Below are 17,482 nucleotides of genomic sequence, written 5' to 3' on the forward strand. Positions count from 1 at the left end.
ATTGTCTATTTTCTCATCCAGTTTCCTTTGTTGTGTTTAGGTAAAAGTCTCTTTAACCTCCTCCATTCTTTTACAGAGTACTTGTCCATTATTTTGTAGGCTGTCTCAATTTGGGTCTATCTGATATATTACCATTATTAGATTGAGATTATGCATTTTTAACAAGAATACCACATGTTCTTTTGCCAAGACTACCATGTTTTGCCTTTCTCAGTGCATCTGGTCAGGGTTACATGATGTTAGTATGTCTTACTATTGGTTATGTTAACCATGACCACTTGGTTAAATGGTGTCTTACTATTTTCTCCGTTGTTAGTATATTTCCCTTTGTAAGGAATAAATATTTGGAGAAGTTTCTTTATCCTGTTTCCCTGAAACTTTGATTCATTGATTTTAGCATTTATCAATGGATCTTGGTGGCAATAATTACTGTGATGTTTGCCTAGTTATAATTTTATATCTCCCTCATTCCTGCTACCTGAATTAATTGAAGTTATTCTGTAAAAAAGAGATATGGGATTCTAAACTCTTAATATCTCATTGTATTCTGGTAGAGATAAGGATAATAAGTCATTACTTGATAAAGCAATTCTCTCTAACATAATGTTAGAGAAAATGATCAATTCTCACTTGGTTTTCCTTTCTGGAATTTTAGATACTCTTTTATAGCCTAGTTATATATCTCATTAAATAAGTTATTTAAAAATAAAAATTGCCTGAAACTTCTTGTTCATTTCTTACCTTTTCTTTGTCTAAAATTTGAGACAATAGAGCCTGTACTTCCTAATTGGAAAGATTAATTAGCTAATGATGGTTCCTAAGATACCTAGGGGGAATTTTACAAGCTTTCAAGGACTTTTATTAGCTCTCTTCCTGCCATCTTCCCCAAAATAAGTAAAATTTCTCTTTGACTTGATGCTGCATTAACTATACTTTTCAGTGGACTAGGGGAAAATAAATAAATAAAGTTCAAATATATACTCATTCCACCAATGAATCATAAAGTGACTGCACTATGCCATTAGGTGGTGAGCATGAGTGAACAGAAACACAGTCATTGCCTTCATTCTAGCTTATATTCTAGTCTGAGGATACATATTAGAAACATGCATTTGGCCAGGTGTGGTGGCTTACACCTGTAATCCCAGCACTTTGGGAGCCCAAGGTGGGAGGTGATAGGATGCCATAATGAGGTGTGAGAGGTATGCAGGGCCATGGAGGTAGTGGAAGAACATAGGATATTACTCTTGGAACAATGGAAAGCCACTCACAGACTTTAAGAAGGGAAAAGATGTAATCTAATATACATTGAAAGGGAAGAAAGTGGAAATTTTATGGGGAATGGGTTAAAGAGTTTTAACCTTTAATCTGAGTTTTGGGGTCAGTACCTGTATATAAAATTCCTGAAGAACAAGTAGAATGAAGTATAGTGAACAAATGAAATGTACTACAATTTGTAGAGTAAAATATGTAATTACTTTAGATGAAGGGAGAATTTACATTGTGTAGTTTTCTGCAGTTTGGTAGGGAAACCATTTGTAAGTTGTTGAAGAGGTCCAGGTGAAAAATAATGGACTTAGGTGATGGCAGTGAATGTGGAGAAGTGAAAACATGAGTTCCTTTGAAAGCAAAACTCAACTGGACACTGAGAAATATTAAATATATAATGTTTATGTCATTCGTGTTTAGTAGTGAACACTGTGAGTCTGTAATCAAGAAATTATTATATTAATTTGATTAGGGGAGTTTTCAGATCCTCTTAAAAGTTTTTTTTGAGGGGGAGGGGATTGAATTGCATGACAGTTTAAAAATGGTCTCATTGTCTTGTAGCCATGATTTTTATAGGAACTCAGTAATTGTATAGGACATTCATTTTTCTGTTCAGCTAGTTGCTATATATGTTTTTTAAAATATTGTGAATACTTACCTAAAGCACTTTTAAAAAGAATGCATTAGCATTAATTTAACTGATTTACTTAATTAATCATATTGGGAATTTAATAGGATCAGAGAAAATATGAATAATATAAGATTCTATTGGATAATGCAATGGTTAAAAGTAAATGTGTCTATGATGGTAGTTAAGTCTTTATAATTGTTTACTCGTTCATCTCCCCTAATTAGATTTTTACTGCTGCATATTAAATAACAGTATGAACTGAGACCTCACTTCATGTTTCTGGCCTTCAGCTTGTTCTTTTGTGAAATCAAAGTTTGACTCAATTGCCTTTGCTTTATAATATGCCATTTCTTCATATAGGCAATAAACATTTACTGAAGAGCTAATAATGGATCAGTCACAGGTGGAAGAATGTTGTGAATATAGAAGTGACTGGGAATATGTCTAAAAGATCATATAATTTAGTATGTAAAACTGAAAAAGTAAATAATTACAGCAGTGAACTAGGAGCTACCATGGAAATGTTTCTAAGGTAGACGATGAGAAGATGAGAAATGATCAGGTTTTGTTTTTGTTTTTGTTTTTTTTTTTTTTTTGAGATGGAGTCTCGCTCTGTCGCCCAGGCTGGGGTGCAGTGGCACGATCTCGGTTCACTGTAAACTCCGCCTCCCAGATTCAAGCGATTTTCCTGCCTCAGCCTCCTGAGTAGCTGGGATTACAGGCACCTGCCACCACACCCAGCTAATTTTTGTATTTTTAGTAGAGATGGGGTTTCACCACATTGGCAGATTGGTCAGGCTGGTCTCGAACTCCTGACCTTGTGATCTGCCTGCCTCAGCCTCCCAAAGTGCTGGGATTACAGGCGTGAGCCACCACGCCTGGCCGAGAAATGATCACTTTTAATGGTGAAATTATGGAAGGCTTTTTAGCTTTTGCCCCCTATTTGTTGCTCTTCCTTGTGTTCCAATTGGAAAGGATGAAGGGAGAGAATTAATTAGGTGGTTGAATTGGTAGAATTTAGTGACCATGTGACTAGTCTTGTTTCATAATGTTTAGTTTATCTTTATGAAGCAAAACTGAAGTGTTATCATTTACTGAGTGCCAAGTGTTGGGCTAGGTACTTGACATACATTTATTCTAATCCTCACAACCATTTTTATAGTTCATTGGTATTATCTGCATTTTGGGTAATTTTAGTAATGTACCTAATGCCAGAATCTGCTAAGGACATGGTCTCCAAGCGCATCCAAAATAGACACCAAGGCTGAGTGCAGGGACTTACACATGTAATCCCAGCACTTTTTGGGAGGCCGAGGTGAGAGGATTGCTTCAGCCCAGGAATTCAAGACCAGCCTGGATGACACAGTGAGACCCAGTCTCTACAAAAAGTAAAATAAAATTAGCCAGGTGTAGTGGCACACCCTGTGGTCCCAGCTACCCGGGAGGCTGAGGTGGAAGGATTGTCTGAGCCTCGGAAGTTGTGCTGCTGCACTGCAGCCTGGGTGGCAGAGTGAGACCACTGTCTCAAAAATAAATAAACAAAATAGACACCAAGTTGCCTTTTAAAATTTTGTAGACCATAACCTAATAAATGGCTGAAGAGAGTTATTGTCAAAATCCTTGTTATTTACAGAGTTTATTTGCATGATTTGGATCATGCAATATCTTCTTAATGTACTTATAAGTTAAGTACATTAAGATTCTGGCATTAGGTACATTACTTCTTATTGGGACCAATAAGAAGTCCCAAATCTTAATTACCAATTTGGCAGGAAAATATATCTTTGTCTCTTCTATTGCTTTCTTCAGCATAATGTAAAGTCAACTATTTACAGTTTGATTTTAAAAATATGAGTTGGGTTGCTTCACAATCTAGTTATTTTTAGTATTGCTAATATTTTATGTTTGTATGGTGTCATTGGGGAGTCTGCTTATTTCCCACAATACTTCTGTAATGGAATAGGGCTGACGGTGTCTTTTTTTATGGATAAGGAAACAGTAACAGTGACTTTTCTAGAATCCACTCTTATTATGTAACAGAGCTAGATTTTTATGTTGGCTATTATAACTTTAAGATGGTCAAAGTTCTCAAATAAAATGTTTTGTTACTTCAATAAACCTTGGAAAATTTATATTATCCTTTAACACATAAACTTTTATACTTAACTTAGCAAAGCAGTGCAGTGGCAAATGGGACAAGAAAGAACATGAGCCCAGGGAGTTATTCGTAAATGCAAATATACATTTGCATTTACAAATACATCTTAATATACTTAACTTATAAGTACATTAAGAAGAGTACTAAGATTTATTTCCATGATAAAGAGGAGGGGTTTAAATCAAAGTGAACATCTGTAAATCTAAATATGCTATACGTACTTTAGCTCTGGATAGAATTTAAGATCTAACTGAAAGGAACTAAGTACTTGAAAAATGACTTATTTTGAATAACTAAATGTGATACTTGACCTTAGACTGGATCCTGGACTGCAGGACAGGAAAAAGGGATCATAGGTAAATATTATGGACAATTTTAGGCAATAAATTTGACAATTTAGATGAAATGGACAAATGGATAAATTCCTTAAAAACTACGAAAGCTTAGAAGTAATAGATAATCTGAATATCTATGTGTGTTTATCTATATCTATATATATGAAGACATTGGATTTATGGTTAAAAACCTTGTCACAAAGAAAACCCCAAGCCAGTGGTTTCATTGGTGAATTTTGTTACTCAATAAAGGAAGAAATAATACAAATGTTACACAAACTCTTCCAAAAAGTGCAAGAAGGAACAGCATTTCCCAACTCATTGTCTGGTACCAAAACCACAGAAAGATATAAGAAAAGAAAATTATAGTCTCATATCTTTCATCAACTTTGCTGCAAAAAGTGGTAAAATTTTAACTAAGACCAACAATATATAGAAAGGATAATACTTAATGATTAAGTGGGGTTTATTCTGGGAATATAAGATGCATTTAACATTTGAAATTTGATCAATATTAATTCACCACATTAACAGGCCAAAATAGAAAAATCAGATGATCATAATTATCTCAGTAGATGCAACTAAAAGTATTTGACAAAATCCAGCATCCATTCATGATTTAAAGCTGTCAGCATATTAGGAGTAAAAGGAAACTTCCTCAGCCTGCTAGAGTGAATCTACAAAAACCTGGAAAACTGACAGCATTCATCCTAATATTGGAAACAAGGCAAGGATTTCTGCTGTAACCACTTCTATTCCACATCATACTGGAGGTTCTAGATAATACAGAAAGCATAAGATGTAAATAAAATACATAAAGATTGACAAAGAAGAAGTACAACTGTCTTTATTCGTACATAACCTAATTATCTTCAGAAAGTTAAAAAGCATATACACAAAAGCCACCATTACAGTTGATCAGTGTTGCAGGGTACAGGGTCAATATATAAAAATGTTGATTTAAGAATTAACAAGGAGAAATTGAAATAAAAAATAACAGTACAATAGTACCAAAAATATGAAATTTGTAAAGATAGGATTTAAAAATGATGTACCAGACCTATACATTTGAAACTACAGAACATTGCCGAGGGAAATTAAAGAAGACCTAAATGGAGAGTTATATTGTATTCCTGGACAGAGAGACTAAATATTGTTATCAATTCTTCCCCAGTTGGTCTATGGATTTAACTCTGTTCCAAACAGAATGTCATCATGCTTTTTTATAGATACTGACTTTGCTTCTGCAGCTTCCTTACCTCTCTCAGCCTTCATAGATTGAAGAGAGTTAGGGTCTTACTCTGGATCAGGCTTTGGCTTGAGGAAATGTTGTGGTTGGTTTGATCTTCTATCCAGACCACTGAAATTTTCTTCCTATCAGCAGTAAGACTGTTTCACTTTATTATCATTCATGTATTCACTGGAGTAACACTTTTAATTTTCTTCAAGAACTTTTCCTTTGCATTTACAAACTGGATAACTGTTTAAAACAAGAGGCCTAGCTTTCAGCCTATCTTGGCTTTCAAAATGCCTTCTTCACTAAGCTTAATCATCTCTAACTTTTGAGTTAAAATGAGAGGTACATAGTCTTCCTTTCACTTGAACACTTAGGAGGCCATTGTAGGGTTATTAATTGCCCTAATTTCAATTTAGTTGTGTTTTGGAATAGCGAAGCCCAAGGAGAGGGAGAGAGATGGGGGATGGCCAGTTGGTGGAATAGTCAGAACACACACAACATTTATTAAGTTCGCTGTCTTATGTGTAATTGTCTCAAAACAATTACAATCATAACATCAAAGATCACTGATCATAGATCAACATGATGATAGTAATGAAAAAGTTTGAAATAGTTGCAAGAATTACAAAATATGACACAGAGACATGAAGTGAGCACATATTGTTGGAAAGATAGCACCAATATACTTGCTCAATGCTGGGTTGCCTCAAACTGTCAATTTGCAAAAACAAATCTGCAAAGAGCAATCAAGTAAAGCACAGTAAGATGTGGTATGCCTGCTTCTAGAATATGTTAAGAACCATTATGATTCTGTAACAAGAAGACAATCTAATTAAAAAAGTAAATCCATACAAATAGTAGATGGAAATCCATACAAATAGTAGATGGAAATAGCCTATGGAAAGATACTCAATAACATTAGTCATTAGGGAAATTATATTAAAATCACAACAAGCTACCAGTACACACCCACTTCAGGTGAAGTTTAAAAGATTGACAATGCTAGGTGTTGCTGAGGATTAGAGCCACTGAAACTCTCATATATTGCTGGTGGGAATGTAAAGTTGTACAACAATTTTGGAAAACAACTAGTTTGTCAGTTTCTGAAAAAGTTAAACATGGCTGGGCACAGTGGCTTACACCTGTAATCCCAGCACTTTGGGAGGCCAAGGCAGGAGGATCACTTGAGCCCAGGAGTTCGAGACCAGCCTGGGCAACATACTGCGATCCCCCCATCTCTACAAAAAATCCCAGCTGCTCAGGAGGCTGAGGTAGGAGGATCACTTGAGCCCAGGAGGTCAAGGCTGCAGTATGCCATGATCGTACCACTACACTCCAGCCTTGGCAACAGAGCAAGACTTTGTCTTAAGGAAAAAAAAAAGTTAAACATACATTTACAATTTGACCTAGCCATTTTATTCCCAAGTGTTTACTGAAGAGAAATGAAAGCAGTGACTCACGCCTGTCATCTCAGCACTTTGGGAGGCCAAGGCAGGAGGATTGCTTGAGCCCAGGAGTTTCAAAAAAATAAAAAAAAATAAGAAGAAATGAAAGCGCACGCCCATACATAAGCTGTTACATGATTCTTCATAGCAGCTTTATTTGAAATAGCCAAAACCTTTTAGAAACAACACAAGTGTCTGTTAATATGAGAGTGAATAAACAAATTGTGCTATATCCATGCAATGGAATAATGCTCAAAAACTTGTATGATTCTAAAAGTATTTATGCTCAGTGGAAGAATTCAGATGGAAGAGAGTACATGATGCAGAAATAGATTTTTATAACATTCAAAAATACAAACAAATCTATAGTGGTAGAAAATACATTAGTGGGCTGGGCACAGTATACCTATAATTCCAGCACTTTGGCAGGCCAAAGTGGGCAGATCACTTGAAGCCAGGAGTTCCAAGACCAGCCTGGCCAACATGGCAAAACCCTATCTCTACTAAAAATACAAAAATTAGCTGAGCGTGGTGGTACACATCTGTAGTCCCAGCTACTCAAGGTGGCTAAGGCATGAGAATTGCTTGAACCTGGGAGGCGGAGGTTGCAGTGAGCTGAGATCATGCCTCTGCACTCCAGCCTGGGTAACAAAGTGAGACCGTCTCAAAAAAAAAAAAAAAAAAAAAAAGTGGTTGTCTAGGAAATGGGATAATGTTGGATTACAAAGACTCGTAAGAAAACTTTTAGGGTCGATGGGTTTGTTTGTTATGATTGACTATTACACTTTATGTACAGTTTTTCAGCCAATTATGCCTCAGTAAAGCTATAAAAATGCTATAAAGAACATTATTGGATCACTTCACAAAATTGGAATATGGATGGTAGATTAAATATTACATTGATGTTGAACTTACTGAATTGATACCTATGCTGTAGGTGTATAAGAGAGTATCATTATTCCTAGGAAGTAAACACTGAGGTATTTAGGAATAAAGAGTCATGGTGTATATAACTTATCCTCAAGTCATTCAGAAACAATGTTATGTGATCAGATATATACAGAGAAAAAGGACAAAGCACAGAGGCAAGGCTGGGATGGAGCAAAGCAGAAAAGGAGTGGGAAAAAAGGAACAAATAGGGAAAATGTAAACATTTAGGTGAATATGCTAAGGGGTATACAGGTGTTTGTACCATTTTTGTAACTTTAAGTTTGAAATTATTTTCAAATAAAAGGTATTAAAAATGTGTAATAAAGAAAGCATGGTTACTTACAATGATTCCATAGTTGGGACATAAAATATAATAACCAGAAAGAAAAGTTGGTAAATTGAACCTAATCAGAATTTTTTTTTTTTTTGAGACAGAGTTTCACTTTTGTTGTCCAGGCTGGAGTGCAATGGCGCAATCTTGGCTCACCACAACCTCTGCCTCCCAGGTTCAAGCAATTCTCCTGCCTCAGCGTCCCAAGTGGTTGAGATTACAGGCATGCGCCACCACGCCTAGCTAATTTTGTATTTTTAGTAGAGATGGGGTTTCTCCATTTTTGGTCAGGCTGGTCTCAAACTCCTGACCTCAGGTGATCCACCAGCCTTGGCCTTCCAAAGTGCTGGGATTACAAGCATGAGCCACCGCACCTGGCTGAACTTAATCAGAATTTAAAAGTACTGTTTTTTTATACACACCGTTAAAAAAATGAGAAGGGATAAAAAGATGAGATTAAAAAATGTCCATTAAACATGAGAAAAGTTGCTCATCATCATTGATCATCAGGGAAATGTAAATTTCATAATATATTATCTACAATAAGTTATCACTACACTTCTATTGTGTGTGTGTGTATACATATATATATAGAGAGAGAGAGAGAGAGAGGGAGGGAGAGTGTGTTATGGAGACATAGATCTTTGTTTTTTTCCTTTTTGAGATGGAGTTTCACTCTGTCACTCAGGCTGGAGTGCAGTGGTGCGATCTTGGCTCACTGCAGCCTCTGCCTCGCAGGTTCAAGCGATTCTCCTGCCTCAGCCTCCTGAGTAGCTGAGACCACAGATGTGCACCACCACACCTGGCTAATTTTTGCATTTTTAGTAGAGATGGGGTTTCACCAGGTTGGCTAGGCTGGTTTTGAACTCCTGACCTCAAGAGATCCGCCCACCTCGGCCTCCCAAAGTGCTGGGATTACAGGCATGAGCCATCATGCCTGGCCAACTTTGAATACACACACACACATACACACACATATATCTCTATGTGTGTGTGTGTGTGTGTGTGTGTGTGTGTGTGTGTATATATAGAGAGAGAGAGAGATTCCTGCTCTCTGTCAATAGACAAGGCATACGAGAGAGAACAAGGTGTCAATCTGTGTTCTTAAGGAGCTTACATTCTAGTGGAAGAGATACACTAAATAAATATTTATTTTATTTTTTATTTTACTTTAAGTTCTGGGATACATGTGCAGAATGCACAGGGTTTGTTACATAGGTATACATGTGCCATGGTGGTTTACTGCACTTATCAACCTGTCATCTAGGTTTTAAACCCTGCATGCATTAGGTATTTGCCCTAATGCTCTCCCTTCTTTTATCCCCCACCCCCGCTACAGGCCCTGGTGTTTGTTGTTCCCTTCTCTGTGTCCATGTGTTCTCATTGTTTAACTCTCACAAGTGAGAACATGTGGTATTTGTATTTGTGTTCCTGTGTTAGTTTGCTGAGAATGATGGCTTCTGGTTTCATCTATGTCCCTGCAAAGGATATGATCTCATTCTTTTTTATGGATGCATAATATTCCATGGTGTATATATGCCACATTTTCTTTATCCAATCTATCATTAATGGGCGTTTGGGTCGGTTCAAGTCTTTGCTGTTGTGAATAGTGCTGCAATAAACATATGTCTGCATGTGTCTTTATATAGAATGATTTATAATCCTTTGGGTATATAACCAGTAATGGGATTGCTGGGTCAAATGGTATTTCTGGTTCTAGATCCTTGAGGAATTGCCACACTGTCTTCCACAATAGTTGAACTAATTTACACTCCCACCAACAGTGTAAAAGCATTCCTATTTCTCCACAGCTTCGCCACTAGATAAATATTAACAATAGCTACAGAATGTATGATTGTTTGGATCAAGGAAGATGGAGGAGGGGCCTACTTCAGAGTGATCAGAGGAACCTTTAGTTGGTGATGATTGAGAAGGTGCATGAAAGATGAGAAGAAGCCTGCTGCAGGGTAGAGCCAACCAGAGCCCAATAATAGTTTGCCTGCAACCAATACGTTTCCCTGGCTGCTAGACTTTCAGTGCTAAAAGCAAGAAGGTCCTGCGCAAACTCAGAGTAGCCCAGCTCCTCCACTTGTGCTCTCCATTCCATCCCCTCTTGCTATCCTGAGAATTTAACTCCAGCTTTCTGCTGCATCATTCATATCCTTCTATATTCTAAATTATTTGTCAGCACACAAATCTTCTAGTCTCTAATAGCTTAGGAAAACCCTTTACTGACCCTACATCAATTTTTATTTTTCTTCTTTTCTTCAAAGTTAGTATTCTCCCAAAGAGTTGCGCTCATTCCACTCTCACTCCCTCACCTCCCATTTACTTTTCAAACAACCACTTTAATGGGACTCAGCTCACACAACTGTTTAAACTTCTCAATAAAGTTAACAAGAACTCCAAGCTCCCAGATTACTCATTACTGTCCTTACTCCAGCCTTTAAGCGGATCTGACGGTTAACCACACCCTTCACACTTGAATCACTGTTCTTTTAACTTCAAGGGCCCCTCATCTGGTTTTCCTTCTACTTCACTGGCTAATTTTTTCTGTCTCTAGTAGTGGCTCTCTCTAGGTCATTCTTGTAGTTAAGATCTCCTCTCTTGAGTTTCACAGCAACTGTCTGCCTTATTATGGCATCTTGAGCTTAAATTTAATATATCAAAAAGAAAATGCTCGATACTTTCTCCCTCAGCTTTACGTCCCCCCATATCCTGTAAGGAAATCTTTTCCTTGTCTAAGTTAAAGACCATTCACATGCTCAAACCAGAAATCTGGAAGTCATTTTTTACCTCTTTACCCATATCTTTTTATTGAAGCCCCAGGTCTTAGTTTGTTTTGTGTTGCTATAACAGAATACCTGAAACTGGGTAATATATAAAGAAAAGAGGTTTATTTAGTTTGCAGTTATACAGGCTAAGAAGTTAAAGGGCACAGACCTGGCTTCTGGTGAGGGCTTCTGTGCTTTGTTATAGCATGGCAGAGAAGAACAAAGGGGATGTGAGCATGTGTGAAGAGGAACTGAAGAGGAGGAGGAACCTCACTTTACAACAACCCACTCATGAGAAGGGGAGTTAATCCATTCCCGGAGAACTAATTCCTCCACTCCAGAGTGAGAACTCAGTGCTGTGAGAATAGCACCAAGCCATTCATGTGGGATCCAACCGTGTGACCTAAACACCTCACTAGGCTTCACCTCCCATCACAGCCACAATGGGGTCAAATTTCAACATGCCTTTTGGTGGGGAAAAGCACAAACCATAGCAGCCTTCCTTATCTCCCCCCAAAGTATAACTCGATCATCAGCTTCCTTCTGTTAACTTCCACTACACTAATTTATACTAATCAACAATAATCTCTTTCTTGGCCTATTTTACATACTAACTAGCTTTCTAACAGTCTCCTTGATTCATTTCTTTACCCACTACAATCTGCTGTCTACATTCAGCCAGTGTAATTAACATATGTATTAACATATACATAATAATGATTATGTGTGATAATAATCAACAAAATGTATGTATTACTGTGTGATATGGTTTGGCTCTGCGTCCCCACCCAAATCCCATCTCTAATTGTAATCCCCACGTGTTGGGGGAGGGACCTGGTGGGAGGTGATTGAATCATGGGGTGGATTTCCCTCTTGCTGTTGTCCTGATAGTGAGTGGGTTCTCGTGAGATCTGGGTGTTTGAAAGTCTGTGGCACTTCCCACTTTGCTTACTCTTTCTTTTGCTCTGCCATGTTAAGGTGTGCTTGCTTCTCCTTTGTCTTCTGCCATGATTGTAAGTTTCCTGAGGCCTCTCAGTCATGCTTCCTGTTAAGCCTGTGGAATTTGAAACCACTTTTCTTCATAAATTGCCCAGTTTCAGATGGTTCTTCGTAGCAATGTGAAAATGGACTAATACATTATGTTATATATTATAGTATAAAATATGTCTGCAGCAGAGACAGTGATGTTTACCAAATATTCCTCAGTTTTCCATATTTTCCAGCTTCTTGTAATTAAGTGGATCTACATGACTGCCCTTGGTCAATACCCAATGTTTATTTTAAAACAAAACTGATTGTGTACCCATGTTTATAGTATCATTCACAGTCACCAAAAGCTGCAGGCAACTCAAATGTCTATAAATAAGTGACTGGATAACCAAAACTTGGTATATACATGCAATGGTCTGATTTCAGTCTTAAAAACCAAGGAAATTCTGATTTGCTACAACATGGATGAAACTTGAGGACATTATGCTAAGTAAAATAAGCTAATCCAAAAAGAACAAATACTGTATAATTTCACTTGTATGAAGTAGCAAGAATAGTTATACTCATGGAAATAGAAAGTAGAACAGTGGTTCCCCAGGGTTAGGGCAGGGGGGAATGGAGAGTTGTTTAACGGGTATATATAGAGTTGCAGTTTTGTAAGATGAAAAGTTCTAGAGATTGGTTGTACAACATTGTGAATATATTTAACACTACAGAACTCTGTGCTTTAAAATGTCTAAAATGGTAAATGTTATGTGAATTTTTTAACAATTTTTTTTAATGTTTTATGTTCTAGAAACAGTATTATGTCTCAGTCCTGGGCAAAGTGAGATGAGTTGTAGCATTTGGAGACCTATAATTTTGAACATAGATGTTCCTTAAAAGCTAAATCTTTTTGAATAGATGATGATAAACCTGGAGGGTAAATTTAGATATAGATACTTTTGCGTTTCTTCTTCGTATTCTCTGAGGGAATTTTAAGTAGTTGACCCAACAAAATGTTCTTGAAACAAAATTGAAAACAAAAAATACCATGTGCCACAAAGGTAACTAATCTAGGTTTCTTCAGGGACCAGAACACCATGCAAATATGAGCTTTGAAAATAACGTAATAAAGGTTATCTCCAACAGGAAAATACAACTGGGTCAGGTTTATTATTAGGTGTAACATAGTCCTTTTTTCATTGGGACCTCTGTGTTGTCTCCAGAGTAGAAAAGGTCTAATGTCTAAAATAACTCTACTATAATAATCAAAACAAAAGAGCAAGTCATGAAGAACTGTAAGTAGGCAATCAGTACACACCCTTACTGGCTAGCAGGCAAGCAAATAAAAATGGATATAAATTTAAAGTACCGTAATACGACTGATGCACTAAAAAGATTACTGTCAATGTTCAGAACTTTCAGATTTGGGTAAACAGTTATTTACACGTTTCTAATGGAATTTTAAATTGGTTTGGTAATTTGAAGAATTTTTCACAATATTTGAATCTTTAATTCTACATTGAGAATTATATTTAAGAAAATAACACAAATATATTCAGAATTATTTTACATTCACATTGATAATTTAGCATTTAATGTTCATTAGGTTGTTTAGTAAAAATACATAAAATTTACTTTTTAAAAAAATTAAGGACAGTGATTATTATTCTAAACTGCCTCAGAAAATGGAAAGTTGATTTGTAGTAGCACAGAAGAGGGGAGGGAATATGCTATATGACACATAAAGATTCTCTTTGTCAGTTAGCTATGAGATGCAAAATAGCATCAACTCACTAAGGATCTTTTGTACTTTGTAGAATATCTTTGATATTTAGTTGACCCTTGGGTCTCAGAAAATAAGTGGCTTGTAATTTGACCTTTTGCTCTATCATGTTTTCTTTTTTATAATCTGCTTGACTTTGATGAGTGTTTTTCCAATGTTTCATTTGTTTTTGCAAGGTATTTTGCCATCCTTTCCTTCCATGATGTGATTCTTCAGGCCAAGAAGAAAAAGATGTGTCTGTAGTTAAAATTACCTCATCCTTGGTGTTTTTCAGCCTAGGATCACTGTATGTAACTAATGTAACTAATGTAACATTACAACTAAGACTAGTTCCAATACTTTTTTTTTTTCTCCTTGATCTGCAGAGATTCACCAACAATAGCAAATTACAGACTGGCTTGGAAAGCACTCCCATGTTCCATTTGATCTTGGCAGTTTAATGGTATCTTCTTTTACAGTTTTATTTAAATGTTTCATATTGCTTCATTTTTCTTCCTTAAGTATTTGTAAGTTCGTCAGCTCTGTGATGAACTTACAGAGAACTCGATATTCTTTATAGTACCCCAGCACCCAATTATGCATGTGATGTGTGCACAAAACATTTTTATTGAGTGGATAAAATGTAACCTTCTTGATTATTCAGGAACTAAAATAAAATGTTTCTTTAATAAGTACAAATTGTCTGAAGCACTCATTAAATTTAACTTCATGTGATTCTGCCAAATGTGATAGAATACATTTTCCTGCTCAATGTGGTAATAGTCAAGAGAGCCAGAATACCAAAGTAAGAAGAAAAAAAATCACAAATATTTGAATAATTTAAATCAATTCAGCAACATCTAAATAACTGATTTAAATAATTAAAAATCCGTTATTGGCAATGATTGTCATATGTACTACCAAGAGTTGCATGACTTATATTTTCTTTTTGTAGGATTTGACTTGGCTGAACGCTAACTCTTTTTAGGACTGATTTAATTATTTATTTGTTCTTTGGTCCTGTGTTAATTTTTATGAGCTTATTATGCACTTAAATTCATTATAGTTTATTTGTCCCAATTACTTATTATACTTGAACTTTTTCTTTTTGCTTAGATTTACTTTATTACATATTTGATTTCAGTATTATGTCACATTATTAAATAGTGCTTATTGTTACCACCACAAATGAAAGTAAAGTTGTGAGTTATATAATAATTAAAAATATATGTTTAATCTACTTGTGATCATCAAAATATGTGAAAATACATATGAATGCATTAAGATTTACCCCAATTTAATTTTGTTCTCTCTTTCAGCTGTTCTTGAAGACTAATTAGTTACACTGGATATGCTGCTGTTCTTTACTTTGGGATTGCTTATACATTTTGTGTTCTTTGCCTCCATCTTTGACATTTATTTTACATCTCCTTTGGTTCATGGAATGACTCCTCGGTTTACACCATTGCCTCCTCCAGCGAGAAGATTAGTGTTGTTTGTTGCTGATGGCCTTCGAGCAGACGCACTTTACGAATTAGATGAAAATGGAAACTCTAGAGCACCATTTATTAGGTAAGCATGTAAACTGATACAGAGACATCTCTTAAAATGTTATTCTGAGTTAAGTAAACTGCAAAATATCTTACTATTTATCACACACTGGGCTCAGGGGTGATGATGAGAAAGAGAATAGGGCACTTGTACATTTGCCTTTGTCTTATGGGTCAGCACTAGATGCCACTTTATTTCCTCCTAGGTGTTATTTCTGGTATTGTTGAAGCTGATAACCGGTGAATTGAAATGGATAGGCTTAGCTGCTTAAGCTAAATTGTCCTAATTTCCCAAACCTGGCTCAGGACTCACTATATTATTTTTTTCTTAAAAAATAAATATGCTGGCTGGGCACGGTGGCTCACGCCTGTAATCCCAGCACTTTGGGAGGCTGAGGCGCATGGATCACCTGAGGTTGGGAGTTTGAGACCAGCCTGACCAACATGGAGAAACCCCGTTTCTAGTGAAAATACAAAAAATTAGCTGGGCGTGGTGGCACATGCCTGTAATCCTAGCTACTTGGGAGGCTGAGGCAGGAGAACCTGGGAGGTGGAGGTTGCAGTGAGCCGAGATGGCGCTATTGCACTCCAGCTTGGGCAACAAGAGCAAAACTCCGTATCAAAAAAAAAAAAAAAAAAAAAAATCTGCTAATTTTACAAAATAAAGACAAGCATAAATATTAATGAATTACTAATTTCAATGATGTTTAAGTAGAAAATATAGACTTCAAATTAAAACACAACCTTCTGTAAAAGAATATAGAGCCCTTTCACGTCTGTATCACTGTTTAACATAACTTTGGCTTCTGTTAAGTTGCTTTAAAAAGAAATATTTAATTTCTTGGACTTACAAAGGGCCTACAAACAATTGCTCTTTCTCTGATTAGTGGCAACTCCTGAAAGGCCTTGTAATGCTGTTGTGGAGAGATTAAAATCGAATTCAAGGGGAAATTTCTCTAAAATGTTGTATCTTTCCCCCATCCCCGTCTGTCATCGTTACCTCCTATCATTTTACTCTGTTTTCTTTTTCTATTTTTTGAGACGGAGTCTCGCTCTGTCACCCAGGCTGGAGTGCAGTGGCACGGTCTCAGCTCACTGTCAGCTCAGCCTCCCGGGTTCACGCCATTCTCCTGCCTCAGCCTCTCGAGTATCTGGTACTACAGGTGCCCGCCACCACACCTGGCTAATTTTTTGTATTTTTAGTAGAGATGGGGTTTCACCACGTTAGCCAGGATGGTCTTGATCTCCTGACCTCATGATCCGCCCGCCTTAGCCTCCCAAAGTGCTAGGATTACAGGCGTGAGCCACCACGCCTGGCCTGTTTTATTTTTCTTTATAGTACTTACCATCATGAAAGTTCCATGAGACTGGAGACTTATCCACCACTTTATCTCCAGTTCCTATAACATAATGGGCAATTAACAAATATTTGTTGACAGCTAGAAGAATGGATGAACTCTCATGCTGTGTTGAATTTTCAGAACTAGATTTACGATAGCTCAAAGAGATGCATAACATATTGAAGGATAAAAATAAAAGAGTGACTCAAGTCAATAGACAAACACTGTGGGAAAATAAGATCAAACCAACGTTAAGTACAGTACACAAAAATGTGTAACAAATTTCTAGAAATAATTAAAGTATTTGGGTGAATTTCTTAGTTGCCAAAGGAAAGAGAGAAATATACTTCATTTCAAAATTAAGAGGATAAAAATATACTGGTAAAATAAAGTCAAGCTTTTCTGGTGGCACTTGTTTCTCCTTTGGATCTTACTAACGGAAATTCTGTGGACTCAAATAGTTGATGTTTTGTGTTGTGTGCCATTGTGTATTTACAATGTCAGGAATCTTCTAGCTTCTTCTAAGCCTGTTTTTGAAAGGTTTTTTGTTTGTTGTTATTTGTTTTGAGATGGAGTCTCACTCTGTCGCCCAGGCTGGAGTGCGATGGCTCAATCTCGGCTCACTGCAACCTCCGCCTCCCAGGTTCAAGCGATTCTCCTGCCTTAGCCTCCTGAGTAGCTGGTATTACAGGCACGTGCCACCACGCCCGGCTAATTTTTGTATCTTTAGTAGAGATGGGGTTTC

At 36.6% G+C, this 17,482-nt stretch overlaps 1 protein-coding gene across 3 annotated transcripts in view; it reads left to right on the top strand.

Annotated features, from left to right (window-relative positions):
• PIGN (phosphatidylinositol glycan anchor biosynthesis class N) overlaps positions 1-17,482 on the top strand; it is a 138,709-nt gene that overhangs the window by 9,709 nt on the left and 111,518 nt on the right. For 2 of the 3 annotated variants that reach the window (XM_032152123.2, XM_032152125.2), the window contains exons 2-3: positions 14,234-14,310; positions 15,167-15,419. In XM_032152123.2, the coding sequence (XP_032008014.1) occupies positions 15,199-15,419 (221 nt within the window). In that variant the 5' untranslated portion in view covers positions 14,234-14,310; positions 15,167-15,198. The remainder of the gene's footprint in view (positions 1-14,233; positions 14,311-15,166; positions 15,420-17,482) is intronic. The other variant, XM_032152124.2, reaches the window with a different exon arrangement.

Source organism: Hylobates moloch, unplaced genomic scaffold, assembly GCF_009828535.3.
Source record: "Hylobates moloch isolate HMO894 unplaced genomic scaffold, HMol_V3 SCAFFOLD_5, whole genome shotgun sequence".
Classification (NCBI taxonomy): Eukaryota; Metazoa; Chordata; class Mammalia; order Primates; family Hylobatidae; genus Hylobates; species Hylobates moloch.